Below are 20,659 nucleotides of genomic sequence, written 5' to 3'. Positions count from 1 at the left end.
CACAGAAAAAAAAAAACCTTAAAAGTAAATGCCAATTATATTTGCAATATTCTCTATTCCTAACTCTGTGACAATTATTTTATAGAATTTATCACTAAAATTATTTTAAAATTTGTTTCTAATATAAGTTCTCTGAGGACAGAGGTTTCTTCTTCCTTGGTTATTGACATGCCCTTGAGGCCCAAAAGAGTGCTTGGTTCCCACTTGGTAGATAATATTGAGTACTAGTTAAGATCAGGAACTATACAGTAGAATTCTTTTTTCTACCACTTATTGACAGTGTAAAATTAAACCAGTTACTCAACTTCATTATGCCTCAGTTTTCTTATCTATAAAATGGCAATATTCGCAGCATCAGCCTTAAAGGTTATTAATGTGAAGATGAAAGGAATTAAAATACCTAATGCACTTAGAAGAGGGCCTCACATGTCTTAGGCATTCTGTATTACTATTGTTGTTATAATAAATGTTTGTTGAATGAATAATCTTTTGCTAAATATAAATAAGGTGTCAAATTATTGTCCATTCATAAATTTTTAAATTTAACCATTATTTATGGTCATCATTTTTTCTTATTTTTATTTTGCTATTTTTCATAGTATTGAAATTTTTAACTTTTAAAAATCAGAGGCTCAATGCTTGCTTTTGTTATGCCTTGTATTGTTTGAAAGATGCCAGTGTATCATACCTATATAAACAATACATATTTCATTCCCTAGTTATAATTTCACTTTTTATATTTAATTCAATTATTCATCTGAATTTTGTTGGATATTTGAATTGGAGAAGGAAGGAGGAATCTAAAGATGACTTCTGGATATAATTAGTTTTAAACATAAAATGGTTTGCTCCATGTGCACTTGCATCCTAAACCCCAACTCCATGGCCATTCCACATACACTTGTGCTCCAGACCTGGTCACCACTACTGCTCCATGCATGCCCATGCCCCAGACACGAACACCAGAGTGATCCCCTCAGCCACAACTTCTCTGAGGGGTAAAAGGAAAACAGGAGGACCTTAACAGCATTCACCATGGAGGACCTCAGCAGCCCTTGCTCTCTCTGTAGACACTCTTATCCATGGCCACCAAGGAAATCCACAGTCTTCAGTAATGCTAATCTCAGATGATGGAGCTGCTTATAGTCTAGCCACTGCCCTTCATTCGCCCAGAGCTGGAACAGCCACTGTGCACTCTTCAAAAATGAAGCTGTCACACTCCATCCAGCTGGTGGCTTCATAACCACCTATAGGTGAGTTCTTTACCCACTGAAGCCAGTCTGTAAAGTATGAAAGAGGTGATAGCTTTTTCAAATATGCAGATATCAATGCAAGTCTACAAAAACATAAAAAAATCAAGAAAACATGACAATACCAAAGGAACACAATAATTTCTAATAACCACATGCACACACACATACACAATCTATAAATTGCCTTGCAAAGAATTCACAATAATCATCTTAAAGAAGCTCAGCAATGTACAAGAGAACAAAGATAGACTAGTCAACAAAATCAAGAGAACAAAACATAAACAAAATGTAGTTTTCAACAGCATTATAGAAATAATTAAAAAGAGCCCAAGAGAAATTCTGGAGCTGAAGAATACAATAAGTGAAATAAAAAATGCAACAGAGACTTTCAACAGCAGACTTGATCAAGCAGAAGAAGGAAACTTCAAACTCAAAGAAAGTTCTTTTGAAATTATCCTGTCAAAGGAGAAAAAAAAAATAATGAGAGTGAAGAAAGGCTACCAGATTAATGGACACCATTGAGCAGACCAAATTATTCATTATGGGAGTCTCAAAAGGAAAATACAGAAAGAGATAAAGTGAAGAAAGCTTATTTAAAAAAATAATAGCTAAAAACCTCTCAAATCTCAGGAGAGAGATGGATAAACAAATTCATATAGCTCAAGAGTTCCCAAATAGGACCAACCCACAGAGAAAACAAGGAAGTACATTATAATCAAATTGTCAAAGTCAAGGACAAAGAGAATTTTGAAAGCTGCAAAAGAAAAGTGACTCATCACATATAAGGAAACCTCCATAAAACGATCACCCATTCCTCCACAGAAACTCTGTAAGCCAGAGAAAGTTTGATATATTTAAAACACTGAAAGGAAAACACTGGGAACCAAGAACACTACATCTAGCAAAAACATTTTTTAAAAATGAAAGAGAGATAAAGCTTTTTCCCAAACAAAAATTGAGAGACTCTGTCAATACCAGACTTGCCTTACAAGAAATGCATAAGGAAGATCTTCAAATTTAAACAAAAACATTCTAAATAGCAATGCAAAATCATATTTAAGCATAAATTTCACTGGCAAAGGTAAATATTTAAAGAAATACAGATTAAAGTAACATTGTAATGGTATATCATAAATTATTTCTAATCTTAATATATAATTTAATAGATAAAATTTTGTTATTGTATCCCCAACATAAAACAAATAAATAAATGACTCTGAAAACAAGAGCACAAAGCGGGGTGAAAGAGGGGTAAAAGTGTGAAGTTTTTGTTTGTTTTTGAAGTTAACTAGCTATTATCAACTTAAAATAGATTATTATAATTACCAGATATTTTACACAGCCTTAAGCTAACCACATAGAAAAATATATTTATATAGTTTTGTATATATTTATATTTATGTTTGTGTGTGTGTGTGTCATCAAATAACAAAGGAAGACCACAAGAAAAGAGGAAGAAAGGAAGAAAACAACTGCAAAACACTCATAAAATAATTAACAAAATGGCAACAGTAAGTCCTCATCTGTCAATAATTACTTTACATGTAAATGGATTAAATTCACCAAAAGGCATAGATGGATGAATGAATATAAACAAAACAAAACAAAACAAAACTAAGACCCAGTGATACATTGTCTACAAGAAACTCACTTTATATTCAAAGACATACATAGTTTGAAAATGGGAATGGGAAAGGGGAGGGGATGGGAAAAGACATATCATGCAAATGGTAACCAAAAAAAGCAGGGGTGGCTACTTATACCAGACAAAATATACTATAAGTTCAAAACTGTCTCTAGAGACAAATAAGGTCATTATATAACGATAAATTGGTCAATTCAACAGGAAGATATAACAACTATAAATAAATATGCACCCAATATCAGAGTACCCAATAAATAAAGCAAATATAGAGAGATCTGAAGATTGTATTGACAGCAATATAATAATAGTAGGGGACTTCAATACCCCACTTACAATAATGATTAGAACATCCAGAATAAAAATCAATAAACAGCTGACTTGAACAACACTATAGACCAATCAGATCTAATAAACATATACAGAACTTTCAACCCAGCTGCAGAAGAATACCATTCTTCCCAAGGGCACATGGAACATTGTCCAAGATAGGTAATATGTTAGGTCACAAAACAAGTCTTAACAAACTTAAGAACATTGAAATCTTTCCAAGTATCTTTTCTGACCACAGTAAAATGAAACTAAATACAATAACAGCAAGAAAATGAAAAAAAAAAAAAATTCACAAATATGTGGTAAGTAAGCAACATACTTGTGAACATCCATGGAATCAAAGAGGAAATCAGAAGGGAATTTAAAAAGTATCTCAAGGCAATTTAAAAAACTAGAACATACAAAAATTATGGGTTATAGCAAAAGCAATACCAGGAAAGAAGTTTACAACAATAAACATTTACATTAAAAAAGAAGAAAGACCTCAAATAAACAACTTAACCTTACACATCAAGGAAGTAGGAAAAGAAAAAAAAAAAGTTAAGCCCAGAGTTAGCAGAAGATATAAAATAATAAAGATTAGAGCAAAAATAAATTAAATAGAGAATTAAAAATCAACCAAAAATCAACACATTTAAGATATGGTTTTGTGAAAGATAAGCAAAATCAACAAACCCTTTGCCAGACTACATAAGAAAAAAAAGAACAAGACTCAAAATTAATAAAATCAGAAATGTAAGAGGAGATGTTACAATGAACACTTCAGAAATAAAAAGGATTATGAGACTATTATGAACAATTTTACCTCAACAAACTGCATAACCTATGAGAAATGAATGAATTCCTAAAAACATATTACTTCCTGAACAGAATAATAACAAGTAAGGAGATTAAATAAGTAATCAAAAACTTCCCAACAATAGATAGAAATAAATACCCAGGACCTAATGGCTTCATAGGTGAATTTTACTGAACATTCAAAGATAAACTGATACAATTTTTAAAAACTTTTCCAAAAACATAAGAAAAGGGAATAGTTCAAAATTCATTTTATGAGGCCAGGATCACATTGATCCCCAAATCAGAAAAGACACTACATGAAAAGAAAATTACAGGCCAATATCCCCAATAAACATATATGTAAAAATCCTCAATACAGTACTAGCAAACCCAACTCAACAGCATTTAAAAGGATCATACACCCTGACCAAATGGGATTTGTCCCTGGAATGCATAATAGTTCAACATACACAAATCAGTCAGTGGGACACAACACCTTTCAAAAAATGAACGAAAAACAAAACAAAAAAAACCCCCAACATATGATCATATTAATAGATGCAAAAAAAAAAAAATGCCTTTGACAAAGTTCAACATCTATTTGTGAAAAACTCAACACAGTAAAGGCCATATATAAAAAGCACACAGCTAACATAATCAGTTGGGAAAAACTGAAAGTTTTTCTCTAAGAGCTATTATAAGGCAAAGATGCCCACTCTTCACACTTCTTTTCAACATGGTAACAGAAGTCCTAGACAGAGCAATTACACAAGAAAGGGAAATAAAAGGCATTCAAATTGGAAGGGAAAAAGTAAAATGATCTCTGTTTGCAGATGACATGACCATATATGTAGAAAACTGTAAGGGCTCAAAAAGAAAAGTAACTGTTAGAACTAATAAACAAATTAGTAAAGTTGTAGGACACATAATCAACATGAAAAATCAGTTGCATTTCTGTGCACAAAGAACAACCTATCCAAAATAAAATTAAGGAAAAAATCCCATTCATAATAGCAATAAAAAGAATAAAATACTTAATAAACTTATCCAAAGAGGTGAAAGGTTTTAAAGTATATTTTGATATGTTTACATGCTAGGAAAATCTCATCTTATTATATTTTCTATTTCTATAGCATTATTATATAATTTCCAAGATAATCTTACAAAGAAATTTCATATTCATTTTATTTTTACAATATCTAGCTCCATACACAAAGAAATGTAACTTTTGTTTCCATGTATTTAGGTGTCTGTCTTTCCTATCTCACAGTTGGATTTTCTGTCTTAGCTAAAAATTTCTATATATAATTTAGTGTTTATGTACAAAATACATCTTCATATATGTATCTATACTTATTTAAATGCAATATCCTTTTAATAACATTAATCCTGTAATGTTTTCTATTTATTTACTGCTGGTGTAGGAATACTACTGATATTTGTGTATACGTTTTTGTATGACTTTATTAAATCCACTAATGTATTCCAAATATTCTTTATGTTCTGTGTCTTCTGGAGGGTACTTGTTGAAAATTATTATTTATTCTCCCACTCTTAGAAATAGAACTCCTGCATGTGACCACTAAAATAGAGACTGTAATTCCTGGTATTTTTCACAGCTTAGAGTAATATGGAGGTTGTTTTGATAAATGGGATATAAGCAAAAATCATGTGTGCTACTTCCTGATCATGCCCCTAAAAGTTTCCCTTGTATATTTCTCAGTCCCCTACATTACCACTTTACCAGAGAAAAAGCCAGTGTATTTACCTGTGCCTCAGCCCCTTTGTTCTGGATACAACAGAAATATCAGTGAGGCTGCAAATACATCCAATCCCTTGGCTAGATAATAAATATACTTCTGGGAGTGAGTGGTAAATAATCAAAACCTTGAGAAGAATTCTCAAAAGGAGGGATTAGAAGAAATAAATAGATCCAAGGAAAGAGAAACAGGGCAGTCGTTTTCTAGCTTTGTGATTCAGATGAGTTACTTCAAGCTTTACAACCTTATTTTCTGCATCTTTAAAATGGTCACAGGATTTCCTGCCTTGTAAGGTAATGAGGCAATTGTAGGATCTCAATAAATTATCACTGTTAATAACAGTAATCATCTTGTGTTGTGGGGATCCGTAATCCTGAAGGTGATAAGAGGTAAGTGACTGGAGTTTCCTGGAAGAGAGTAAAAAAGTAGCACTTAAACAGTGCTTGATCCATTGTGGTGCTTCGAAAACAGTAGGTGTTCCTCCTAAAATTCCTTGTGACACCATAATTTAACTGTTTTGTAATTTTCTCCTGAAAGACATAACACTCTTTTTCTGTCTTTTTATTTCTCTCTTCCAGTTTTATAAAACTTCCACAACACATATTCTGATTCTACTATAATAATAAAAGAGCAGATTTTCAGAACTGTGTTTGTAAAAAATCTTCAATTAAGATAGAAAGTTAAGATGATTTATAGGTGTATAGTAAAGAATTTTAACTTGCTTAAAGTGAAAGCAAGCCTTTGCCCTCCAGTCTTTAGGAGGTAATCTGTGTCATACCTGATAGAAGTTTCTTTGTTTAGCATGGAAGCTGGCCATCATAAACATTAAAGTGGGGCTGGGCACATATGATAGTTTCAGATTGGGGGCAAGTTATGCAAGAATGACAACAATATGATTTAGGGGGTTCTGGGTCAGAACATGGAAGATGAGATAAACCACATGTGTAATTGATTAATTAATCATGCTTACGTGATGAAACCCAATACAAACTCTGGACACCAGTGTTTGAGTGAGGTTCTTTGGTTGGCAATACTCTGTCACACATGGATTCTAGTAGGGTAATGTATCCTGAGGCTAACGGGAGCTTCATGTTTGGAACCCTCCTAGACTCTGTCCTGTGTGTCTCTTTCCTCAGCTGATTTTGATCTGTATCCTTTACCTGTAATAAACTACAGCTGTGAGTATAATAGCTTTCAGTGAGTTCTGTGAGTCTTTCTAGGAAATTATTAAACCTGAAAATGGGTTTGGGAACCTCCTGAACTTGCAGTTGGCATCAGAAGTACAGGTGATTTTGTGGCAGACTGTGCCCTCAGTCTTGGCAGTTTGGTTAAGATCTGGTTATAGAATATATGGTAGACACCAGCTGATCATATTGAGATGTGTTTTGCTATCACGTTTTGAAAAACTAAAATAATTAGCAGTCAAATTATCAATTAAAAAATTAAAACAATTAATTCATCCTTTCCTCCATCGATTATTTCTCAGTGTTCCAAGAGTTTACCAATTTGGAACTTCCAAATTTTTCAACATTTGAGACCCATTGTATTTTCCTGCCAAAGATGAAATCAGAACAAAATGTGCTGCAGAAATCCTCTGATCTTGTTTAATATAACTTGAAGTCTCACATTTCCTATATGGAAAACATAGAGGCCACTACAGTGTTCTCATGCTATTTGCTTGAGGACACCAAGTCAGTGCCACTTACACTGAAGTCTACACTAATGGAAAATATTTAAATAAAAAGTATGAAATACATTAATTTATCCAAAAATAATTCATAGACATACAATATGAAGATATTGTGGTGAATTCAAATAACTGGTATTACATAAACTGGTGATTTAGAAACTTATACCAATTTTGAAATACAAAGACATGTTAAGAGAAAGGTCGGTAGCATAGTGGCTAGTGTTAAACACAATTTCTGAGTCAGTCATCTTAAATTTGGATTTCTGTTGACTAACAATTCCACTCAGCACAATTAACTTCAATAAGCCTCTGTTTCCAAATTTTCAAAATGCTACTAAAAATTAAATTTTCTCATAGGTTAATTGTAATGATTAACTAAAAAATGTGTGTGCGTGTGTGTGTTGTGGGGGGTGTACAGTACTTAGCATAGTGCCAAGCACATAGTAATCACCCCCAAAATTGTAGATGCTATTATTTTTATCAATTGCATAAATAAGTGAATTGCAAGGTCACCTATAAAATGCATGCTGTGCTACAGAATCATCCTATGAAAAAATACTGTATTTGTTTATCCAATAAAAGCACATTTAGTCCTGAGTATAAAGTTCATATTATCAATAGAAAGGTGTTTTTATTTGCTCAACTAATAACTAATATTGGCCTTTTGAGCCCAATAATAGCAGTACAACTTCAGTATGTCAAGTCTACAAAGTGCTTTCCTGCATATTATCTCACCCAAGTCTTATGACTTCTTTGAAAGACTGCAGAAGCACAGAGAAGCTAAGTTGCGAGGTGTTACAGAATTAGTGAATGATAGATCTAAGACTCAAAATTGAATCTTCTGACTACAGGTTAATGTTCTTTTCTCTTTTTTTACTTTGTACCTTGTATCTCACTAAATTTCAGTATTCCATTTAAATTTTTTAAAAGATCAGTAATCTTTTTCAAATTATTAGCTTTAAATGAATAAGAATACTCTAGTAAACAGATGGGGGAAAATGTGTCAACTATGATGTTTATGATCAAAGTAGTAATATCGAACATGATCTTGCTATTAATACGGAGAGAAACAAGGCAGTTTAAAATCTCCATATGCAAAGATAAAACAACCGTGTCTGCTTAACTCAAGAAAAACAGATCTTGTGCTTTCATCAAAAAAGGATTCTAATCAAAACAGGAAAGAGAGTCTGAAAAGATTTGCAAACAGACTTCAGATGTGACAATTTTAACCTCTATTATACACAATTGCTTCACACAAGTCATAGTAGTAAAAATAGAGGAAGCAGCAAATACCAATTTTGTTAGCTCTCTTTTTGCTGTTGTGGGATTTTACCGTACGCTGTCATAAGGCACCTTGATCTTTTATTTGGGAAAGATTCTTTGTACTGGAGCAGTACAAAGCAAAGAAGACATTTTCTATTGATGATAATAACTTGGATAATTTACAGTTTCGACTCTTTACAATACAATATCATCATAAAGGATAATTTAGAGATATTATAAGAAATCATAGGATTTTGTGAATAAGTACTAGTTTGACAATGCTAAAACTTTGAATTTATCAGTATGAACCAAAAAAGAACATTGTTCAACCATTATTCAGCTTCTTCATAAAATAAAACCAATTAAGAACTGTACAATTTTCTAACCAAGAATGATACAATTCCAACAGGAAGAATAGGTTTCCAATAAGTGGATCTATTAGAAACTCATAATAGTTCACAGACAAGCTAAACGCATAGTGTCAGAGAGTTTTACATTATCTTCAAGGGATATAACTTCAGAGCTGCAAGGATGTCATCACCGCACACAAACACTGTTGTCATTAAACAAATACGATTTTCTTGTAAGTTTAGCCATGGTGACTTGCTTCAATTGTTAATAGAATACCCTTGTATTTGACTTTCTGTTAGAATGTTGATTCATAGTTGGTCATGGAATTTACTAATATAATTAGTAATGATGAAAATAAGCTCATCAGTTGAATTAGGATTGTGGTATGCATAAACATTCAAGAAATTGGAAAGTCATTATAAAATTAATCATTTTTATAAAGCACTGATAGGAAGATTTAATTTTGTGTGTCTTTCTCTCCTAGAACTGGCAAGGAGATAAAATTAAAAGATCCCCAAATGAATAATTTACAAAAGACCTTTCAAGAGAAATGATTCTCAGTTTTAGGATTCTGAAATAATTTAATTCAAGAACTTTTGCAGTGGTCTCTTTTTCTACATCTGGGGCTTTCCACTCATAGATATGGCAGTTTTAATTTAGAGAGAAAACTGTTAGTCATTTCATTAATTCTGCAAACGAATGATCTTATAAGTTCAGATGTATATTGCTGTCACTTCCCTCAAGACAGATTCCTTAATAAGTACTATTCCACAAATCTTCCACTTTCCCCATGTTTTTCTGGATCATTTTCAGCTATTCAAGTTTCTTTTAAACTATTTAAATGTAGCTGAGTTGCCAATGGATTTCAGAAGTTTTATGATTTTTACCCATGTCAACTTTTATGGAAACATTTTAACTCCAAATTTGTTCCAAGGGGCCAAACTCAACAAAGACAACTTTAGTTTCATATTTGTATTGATCAAAACTTCCTTTTGAGTTATGATGAAAAAATAACTTCGTAGATTTATATCAGGACATATCATGGGAGAATGCATGTTGTTTCAGTTGGTCAGTGCTGTGGAAAACTGGCTTTTATTTACTTGGATGAGGTAACTTACTGAGAGCTGCATCTAGGCCTAGCATCTCACACAAAACCTTTTTGCTTGGTCTTATTGGCTCCTTGCCATGTTCACAGTCTCCTTAAGCTCATAAAAAGTAATTCTGTTCTCATCTCCCTTAGCAGATAACCCCTATTTCCTTGGGAAGAATTCCTCTGATAAAATTTCTCTGTCTCTCTTTCTCTCCAAATGAAAATCTGCATTCGTCACTATACAATACATACTGTTTTTCTTCCTCCATTTCTCAGAGGAAGGAGTTCCACTATCAGCGACTGACCTTGAAACCAGGCTTATCGCCCACTGTGTTGCCCATCAACAATTCCTTTTCCTCTGTTTCTTCCTTTCTTCCATTGCCTATAAGCATTTTCTACTCTCTGTCATTCAACAAAGGCTCTCAATACTGTCCCAACTCATTCAGTATTTACCCTCCTCCCTTCATTGCCAAACTTCTCAAAAGAGTGTTACTCATCTTCTCTTATTTTGTAACTTTTAATTGACTCATAAACTTTTCATCACAGCTATTCTCTTTCCATTGTAGTTTATTGAAACCATCTTTGCAAACATTTCCAGTGACCTTCTAATTGTGTCTAATCACCTCATTTTAGACATAATTATCCACGCCTTCATGAAACATTTGCACTGTTGACCACCTCCAACCTCTACTCTTAAAACTCTTTCTCTCTCTTTCTCCATCTATCTCTACCTCTATTTTTATTTCTCTTTTGACTTAATTACTCTTGATGTGCTTGAATCTCACATGTCTCCTTGATTCTCCCAGCCTCCTCTTTGATTTTTAGGGTAGCTTCCACCTTCGCCAGCATCGATTCACCTTTTTCACTTTTTCATTTATTCCCATGAGTTCAACAGAATACTGGTTCTTAACCCAACTCAAAGGACTGTGGTGATGATCAGAAGGATGTACGTGAAGCAATGGCCATGATCTATGGGTCTTTAAATTCCCAAACTGCGTTTGCTGCTTCTAGGTCTTCTCACCATCCTGATCCAATATTCTTCTGAATGTGAGTGGTACTTGATCTGCCCACACAAGTTTTAAAATTTTTCTTTAGGGAAACAGACTTCAGGAATAAGTCTGGTTATAGATGAGGTAAAATGAAATGCTAATTTCCTTAAGAAAATTCTAATTGAAAGTTAGTAAATTCAGTGGTTGGAATAAGCCTATGTAGAGTAAAAGCAGTATAAAAAAATATAGTTCAGCCTACAAGAAAATGTGCCAGTTCTTTCTTTGTAGAATTCAATCATGTAGAAAAGCTTTTAAAATAAGCATGCCTGTGTATTCACTGCAAATTAGTCTGTCAATTGAATTTTTACAAGAGCTTCTGAATAATCCATTTTGTCTGGCTCAATTAAATAATTCAACAAGTATATGGGTTTCTGCTAAAGAAGAACCTATTGTTATGATGTAATATATTTATTCTTCTTTGCACTTCTTTTATTGTACATTTTTTGTGGTTTTGCACTTTTAACCAATAACAAAAATACTCTGCAAGAAATAAAGACTTTATTGTATTTTCTGTGTCTAAATAATCAGGGCTTACTTCTTTTAGGATGATGGCCTAGAAAATTTATTCAATGTTCACAGTACAATCTTCCTATTCGGTACCATTCAAAGAGGCGTAATATTACAGCAAATTTTTATTATGCATATATTTATTTACAATATTTTGTTTGGTTTTTTCATTAATATTTATAATTATCATTAACTAAAAGAACATAAGAAATACCAGACTGGTTAACATCTGTGTTCTACACAGTTCAGTATTTTCTGAAACTGGCCTCTTGATTCTTTCCAGAAATCATAGTTATTCTTTTAAATTTAAACTTTAAACACAGTACCTTGGCCATCATACATATTTTTTACCTTTAACTTTTTGAGATACCAATGATCTGCAAAATTGCAAAGCTGATCATTTCTCTTCCCTCCATAACAAGTCTTTGTTGGCTCGCCATTGTCTATAGGACAAAGCCAAGGCTTCAACCATCCCTAATTCAGATCTGCCTGTCTCTAGCCTCATTCCCATACCTACCTCTACATGCTTTCCTTCTTTTTCCCCCAAGTCCATCTGAGCTCTTCATAGTCACCCTTCAAATTTTAGGTAAGAATGTTTGTTTTTTCTTTCTCTGGGAAGACTTGTAACATCACCTGTTCTTTCTCATTCATACCCATACAATCAATTACTCCCATTTGTAATACTACTAAATCTTGTACCTACTTTTATTTTCACACTAGCCATAACATATTATAATTTCATTAATTGTGGTAAAATATACATGACATAAAATTTATCATACTAATTATTATTAAGAATATTGTTCAGTGGCATTAAGTACATTCACATTGCTATGCAACTTTTACCACCATTCACCTCCAGAACTTTATTCCCAAACTGAAATTCCATATACATTAAATAGTAACTCTCCCTTATGATTACTTTTTCACACATCTATCTCCCATTCTAGGCTGGAGAACAGCATTATTTATTAATATCTGAGTTTTATTAATATGATTATACTTAATACTTAATGGAGCACCTGGCAAAGAGAAGATTCCCAGTAAATGTTTGTTGAATGGAGGTGTCATGATCAAATCACATATCAGATCATTGTGTTAGCCAACCATGCCAGATTATGCCAACTTTCTAGCTCTATTCCACCTCAAACCCACACTTTACCAAAACAAAACAAAAACAAAAAACATACTTCCATCGTTTTTACCTACCAAAAAAAAAAAAAAAAAAAAAAACCCCGAAAACACAAACATACTTTAAGTGTTATTTTTTTTAATTTTATAAAGCATGAAATGCAATTTTAGCATGGCATTCTTGGCTCTCCAGAATCTGAGGCCTATCAACTTCTTCTCTCTCCTCTGCTCCATCTTTTCAAACCCTGACTCTTACAACAAAACATCATTCATTTTTCTTGAAATAGGCAGTTTCATATTTTCATAGTCATACTGTCTACTCAGCCTGAAATGCTTTCCCACAGTTTTGAAGTCATAGTCTTCATTCAAGGGCATGCTCAAATGCTGTCTCTTTAGGGTGAAGTCTTCTCTTACCCTCTGCATCACAATAAATACCCTTCTCCTCTGTGCTCTTTTGCACTTTGTTTGTGCCTCTACTTTGCATTTATTTAGTTTTACACTAAATTACAGGATAATTATGTGGTTACATGTCTGTCTCTTTCATTACACGGCAAGTTACATGAGAATTTACATAATGCCTCATTTATTATTGTGTTTTTCCATTTCTTCCTTTCAGAGACTCCCCAAAATTTCTGCACATGAGGGGTGCTCAATAATTATATTTAAAAGAACAAACACTTTGTTCATTTTATACATATGATCAATGTGTTGCTGTTTATTGAGCATGCCTAAGGTTGCTCTAACTAGCCACTAAGGAAATAGCCAAGGAACAATATGAAAATTCTGGTCATAATTAACTGTATACAAAGCAATTTAACAAGTGTATATTGATCACAAGGTTCATATCACTGTACTGAGTGAAATATATACAAAGGAGAAAGATGTATTTTCTTGGGGAACTACCAACCTAAGCTTAGACAAGTAGATAATGAACCCTAATACTTGTTGAATTGTCACAACACATGCTGAAGCAGTGATCTTTAGCAACTTTTTTTTTTTTTACAAAGGAGCAATACTGTTAGCAAGGAATCATAAAATATTTCTTTAAAGAGTTTGAGCTTAAATGGGGAAGTATGATTTTAATGGGTAGATTGTGGTTGTGGAGGCATTCCAGTAGAGACATTAGCATTGGCTGCTTTCAAAAATGATGCATGCTATAATTGAATAAGACCTTAGAATGACTCAATTAGAGAAGCAGGGGTAATGAGAGTTAAAGCTGGATTTGTAGGTTAGGACCATTGAAGAGGTTTCTGATGGCATGTTATAGGTCTATATAATATACATAATTATATTATTAAAATACATTAATATAACCTATTATATAACTATGTTATTAATATATTAATATGGTATATATTATATACGGTATATATTAAATATCAGAATAGATTATAAAAATGATCAATATAATTGGGACTGTGCTTACCAAGTTTAACCTTGCAGAATTACACAGTAGATAGGGATAGAAGACAAAAACAGATAAAAAGCCCACTGTAATAGTCCAAGTGAGAATTAATGAAGATCTGAACTATTGTGACTTTTTCTTTTTATCAGGAAGATTCAAACTTTACTGCTTAAGAAAAATCACGAGTAAGGGGATTCAGGTTGAAGTGTAGTCCATAATTAGTAATAACAGGTGGAAGTTGGAAAATGTTATGTAACTACTGCAAATACTTAGTACTTCTGTCTATAAATAAGTTGATTATCAAATTCATTTTTTTGATTATGCATATTTATAGGGCACAAAGCTGACCCTCACCACCTGTGTCCAAGATGTGACGATCAGATCAATACTATCAGTATGCCCATTACCACAAAATGCGATTCTTCCCCATATCCCCCACTCAACCTCTGTGACTTCCCTCTCCTCTCCTCCTCCACCCCTCCAAAAAAAAAGATGAATAAATGAATGTGGGCAATATTATAGATATAGTCATATGTATGAATTGGAACCACCTGAATGCAGAGAGTTAAGACAAATTCAAAGATAGCCACATTTTCAAGTTGGAGAGAATAGTGGTACATTAGAAAAACTAACCTCTATAGGCTCATCTATAAAATAATAGTAGTACCTAATTGACAGTATTATTGAGCTGGCATATGTATTTAGCACAATGCTTAGAGATTTAAAGCACTCAGTAAATATTAGCTATTATTGTTAAGTGTTTAATAAAATGATCTAATATTAACATCATTATAAAAACGACATCTGACTAAAATATCTTTGTTATCTTATTTGTTTATAAGAATGAAAATGTATTAAAAATTCAAACACTACAGAAATATATAGTACATATACTTGCAAAGAGCAGACAACTATTGATAACAGTTTGGTACTTATATCTAAATTTTTTTTCTATTTCTATTATAATGCATTATTATTACTTATATTTGTAAAAATTTGAATCATTCTGTGCAACTTCATCCTTTTTACATAACAGCATATTTGGAGCTTATTCTAGAACAGAATATATAGTTGTTTCATATTATTTTTAATAAGGCTACTTTATTACATTAATGTGCCATATGGAATCTAAGCGGGTGTAGGGAAAACTAGGTGGAGATTCAGGCCCACCCAAACATATGGTGCCTTTGCGTACATTAGAAAATGTGCTCCCTATATGTGGTTTCACCCTTCTGGTGCTTGTCTTGATTAGCAAATCCTGAACTGGATTTCCATTACCTGCCCTTTGCCCCCCTGCTGAACACTTGTGGTAGAGAATAATCTATACAAAAGAATGTTTGAAATCTTCCGTGGAGCTCAGAAGAAAGCATGAACCTCAAGCTATAGATTTTGGTTTCTGTTCCATAGAAGTCACTGTTGAAGTCTTCGGTGGCTGAGAATGGTTGAGGAATGGATGAGAGCTCCATAGAAGAGATTATATAAAGAAATATATTACGGTGATAACTCCAAATTCTTCTATAAGAATGGAACAAGGGGAGGGGGAAGAGAGAGAGACAGAGACAGAGAAAGATAAAGAGACAGAGAGAGACAGAGAGAAAATGATGATATACAGATGATTGAATAAACTATGAAAGCAATAAAATGATGATAGAATAAACTCATCTTTCATCTTTTCAGATTCTACATATGCATATATGTATGAATATATGAAGGGACCACTCACAATCTGAACCTCTGCTCTCAATTCTCTTTCTTGAATGTGGGAACTGAACTAATTCAGAAAAATGTTTGGATAAATTTCTCACTATCTTAATTGTTAGTATCATTACTAGAAACTCAGGAATCAAACAGATTCTGATAACACGGTATCCTCACTCTCCGTGCTTGCTTTATAAACTCTGGAAACAAACAGATTTGAATTATGAGGGACATTTGTGAATACATTTTAAATTTAATTTTAAATCTAAAACATCAAATGAAATTTTCCCCAGGGCCTTGCTCATTTAGCCATATGCAAGACTTTTGTTCTAGTACCTAATTATTTTTATTTATGTTATATATTTTTGTCTGGCTCTTAAGAATGTGCTCTTAAATAGTTTTTATTTTTTTCCATAAAAATTTGCTCTTTGCTTTATAAAATATTTCTCTCAATTTTTAGAGCCTCATTTGAATTTACAGGACATCTTTATTTCAACGTAAATACTTTAGCCAACTGATCTTGCCACACCTTTGTTTGTGACACATAGAAATTCTGTCTCTGCCATATTAATCAATACTTTTATATGAGTCGTCACCAAACCTTTTGTTTGTTTACTCTGATCAATAAAGTATTTAGAGGGATTTATCCAATATAAATGTATATTTGAACATATATGAAATCAAAATTAACAATGATAAAATACAAAATTAATACATATTTAACATTTCCTTCCTGATCATTCTAGGAATAAGTATATCCCACTTCATAGATAATTTATCTGCTCCATCTCTTAAAATCCTTGTTATTACCCAATATCTCAGAGGTTCTTTTCTCCTCCGTCTTCTATGACTAAGAAGTATCAATCTCTTACTTTTCTATTTAGTTTCAAACCATCCAGTTTGCTAAGCTGATTCTGGTTACCAAAAACCTTTCTCTCTCTCTCTCTGTCTTTTTAAACTGTTGCATCGCCATTTATACTTTTAATACTGCTAGCCTTTAATTCCCATGGAACTTATTCTTCCCAGATTTGAAAGTCCATTATTTCTAAACTTTAAATTGTTAAGCCTGAAACAAGCAAAAGCATATATAAAGCCATTTGAATGACCTAGCTTATTTTGAAGAACAAATGAATTTGTACTGGATAGGATTTTTTGTGGGGTTTGCAAATGTGTATTTGTCTGCATACATAATGTGTATGTAAATATTATTTTATGAAATTCTTTATAAGACATATCATTATTGACATTAGCCTACCATATTTTTGATTATTTAGAAGTAGGAATATTTTGCTGAATTATTCTAGTATGTCCATTACTAGTAATACCAATATCATATGACTAGAATACACTTCTGGAAAAAAAAATAGCATTGTAAATGTCAGAAAGAGAGTGATCAGGCTATTTTAGCAGTCAACACCAATTTAATTTGTTTCATATATATGTGTACATTTGGTCTAGTTATCTAAGTTCATTTGTGCACTAAAAACCAAAAGAAGTAAAATCTTCTGAAGAGAAAACAACTTTTTAAATCTTAAAGAAACGATTTAATACACTTTCTTAGAGTTGTGAATGCAGCAGAACAAGAGGATTCAACGATGCCACCTAACATGGACACAATGATTTTGGAAGATAAAAATAGGCAGGACCTACAGAAAAATATATACATACATATCTCCAGAGAGCTAACTTTATCTGTAACTCTTTCTAATATTTGACATATTTTCCAGTTTTGGAGCTATTTCCTTGACAGGATGGGCATTCTGACAGTAATCTTTCCAAATCTCCATCTCACTAGTTCACATGTTACTAGATCTTAATAATTTTCCTTTGGTCTCCTACTGACAAATCTGAGTAAAGAGAAATCAGAAAACAAGACTCTGATGACTAGTTTCAACAGGCCTTTATCAGTGGCATATACAGAATGTAATTTATTTTTTGTGATGTGAAACACAAGGGATATAATGTTAGCGATATTGCACCTCAAAAGAGGATAAAGGGTGGTATGTTACCTCCTGATTAGCAGCAGCTAGTTCTTCTTCCAGTGCAGAGACTCTTTCTAAAGAAACCCTCAGTCGCTCCCTTACCTAGAAGAAAAATCAAAATATGTGCAGTAATGTACAGCCCATACATGGTAAACTGTGCTGAATCCATCATTAACATCATCAGAGACAGTCAATTCGGCAAATTATTAAAGTATGTATAGCCCTAAGTGCTCAGAATAATAAACCTGGCAGAAATACTATGAATACATTGTCATCTCATCGTGTTACTATATCAAGGAATTTTCTTGTAATCAAACCCTTTTGGTAGTTCTGATTGAACGTCTGATGGGATTGGAGATTGAGCTCTTTTTTTCTGAATTCTGATTCATAGTAAGTAGAGACAAAGTTCAAAAGTACATTATGAAGCCATCTGAAAAATAGTCACTAATTAATCATGAAAATTAGGCAAAATAAACCCCTTCCTTTCTAATTCTTTAAAATAATAAGTGAATTTGTATTTGGCATTTAGTAACTAACTTCAAATACAGTTTGCCTGAAAGCAAACGATTCTTCAAACTTGAGAAATGTCCATTGCTCCTATGATTTTATTAGTTAGATGTCTACATTGTTTTTGAGGGATTGCAAAGTACTTAATTATTTTAAAATTCGCACCTAGCTTCCGGATACCAAAGCCTAAATCGTTATATTTTGTAGAACCCCAAACTGGACATTTTAGTTTGAAAATAATGTTTTATACATAAGTGAAACACAGAGAAGTGTTTCTTTAATTCTTGCTTCCTTAGAACTTCTTAAATTATTTTAGTGGTTATATGTTTAGATCAATAACCTATGTTAAATTTGTCAAAAGTAAAAAATTCAAAGAAAGAAATTTTGTAAATTAAAATGAATAACCATAGCAGTTTAATTTTCTTTAAAAAATCAACAAACTTTATAGCTTTAACTTAAGATCCAATTCAGTTTATTATAAATTAACATATATTTTTCCATGGCAATGTAACAGCATTTACAAAGTGAATATTATTTTAATATATAATTATATTTCTAAAAACTTTAATTTTGTTAATTCATTGACAGTGTATTTTAATAAATTATATTTTTCTGTCTATTAGAGATTTAACTTGGAATACAGGTTAAATATATGAAATAGATGAAAATCCAGATACATAAACATTTTAAAATTGGAGTTGTAACATTATTTTTAGTTAGCAAAGAAGAAAAGAAAAAAAAGTAGGGTCTTCTTAGCCTAGAATGTATGAATTTTTAAAAAATCTCAATCATATTTTAGTACTGTGCTATGATAACATGTATATTCAGGTGACTGGGTTTACTTAACTCCTGAAATACATCTTGAATAAGCAAGAATAATATCCTAGTGAGGTTTTAACATTTATTATGTTTCACTATGCTCAAACTCTCTGAAAAGTAGTAATACATACATAAATGAACATTTGATATCAAAAACATTTGCATACAATCTTTCATGGTATCTAGCTAAAACAGACTGACTGCCAAGTACCAGCAGTATTAAACAAATATCCAATTGGTTATAAAATGCATAGAATGCTGATTCATAATCAAACAAAAGCTACTTGGAAGAAAATCTTTGATGATTTGACTTTGGAATAGTTTTTTTTATGAATGGCTAAAATAGATGCAAAAGAAACAAATGTCTTGAAGCCATGAAAACAGTTAGGATAGCTGATATGTGGAATACAGATATCAACAAAGGTCTTAATAGACGAGTTCGATATTTAACAGAAAAAATCTTAAAGTTTTATTCTCACTTTCTAAAATATCACCTGTAAATTATGGATGTTGAAAAAGGAGTTCTGGTTGATGAGAACAGCAATATAAAGTGAACTAAATAATATATAAATAAATAAATAATAAATAATAAATAAACTATGGATTTTAAAATATGGATTTTATAGTTAACAGTTAAAAGTTAAAGTTAATTATGTTTCATTATGTTAATAATGTATTAATGTGTTTTAAAATATGGATTTTAAAATATGGATTTTGAAACACATTAATACATTGGAATGTTTCTAAAAGACTCATTCAAGTCATATAAGAAATGGATGAAAGCAGGCTATATTGTAGTTTAAATTATCTTCCCAACTTTCTTTTGCTAAACTGAAAATCTTAGAAACTGTTCCAAACTGTTTCCTATTAACCACGAATTAAGCATTTATATTCTCATTATATTGAACTTTAGAAGAATACTAATTATTAAGCTTATCAAACAATATGGAAATGGAATAATCATTCCTCAATAAATTTAGGGTAGTGTTTTAGAAATCAGGATTATGTTACCCACTAAGTAATGAATCTAAAACTGTCTTTACAAAAGAATAAAAACAATCTGAGTGTATTTTTAACTAATGTTATAAATGTAAAATTTGATGCAGCAAATATCAATACATTATGTAAGTTCTTTAATCACATTTATCTGAGGATGAATTATTCTCTGTGTATTTAATTCTTGGGTAAGATTCAGGATAAATGAAACTTATTAGCTTCAATCTTGCACTTAATTCTATTAAACTTAATAAGGAAAAAAGCAGGGAGACCCAAAGGAATAAACTTTCCAGGACGCAAAGAATCCTAACATTTTACCTTGTCTACTTGGCTTGAACTGCATAATTGGAAAAAAAATAGTATCTCTGACAAGCCTTTGTTTGCTCTGCTCTAAGCATCACAA

The 20,659-nt window shown here is 32.0% G+C and overlaps 1 protein-coding gene across 8 annotated transcripts in view; it reads right to left on the bottom strand.

Moving 5' to 3' along the window:
* The window catches only part of PPFIA2 (PTPRF interacting protein alpha 2), a 488,437-nt gene that overhangs the window by 155,404 nt on the left and 312,374 nt on the right, over nt 1-20,659 (bottom strand). For 7 of the 8 annotated variants that reach the window (XM_063075430.1, XM_063075426.1, XM_063075422.1 and 4 more), the window contains one exon: nt 17,962-18,036. The exons of the other annotated variant lie outside the window; for it this stretch is intronic. In XM_063075430.1, the coding sequence (XP_062931500.1) occupies nt 17,962-18,036 (75 nt within the window). The remainder of the gene's footprint in view (nt 1-17,961; nt 18,037-20,659) is intronic. 8 annotated transcript variants of the gene reach the window in all.

The sequence above is a fragment of the Cynocephalus volans genome, chromosome 12 (genome assembly GCF_027409185.1).
Source record: "Cynocephalus volans isolate mCynVol1 chromosome 12, mCynVol1.pri, whole genome shotgun sequence".
Taxonomy (NCBI): Eukaryota; Metazoa; Chordata; class Mammalia; order Dermoptera; family Cynocephalidae; genus Cynocephalus; species Cynocephalus volans.
This window is presented reverse-complemented; position numbering and strand designations above follow the sequence as displayed.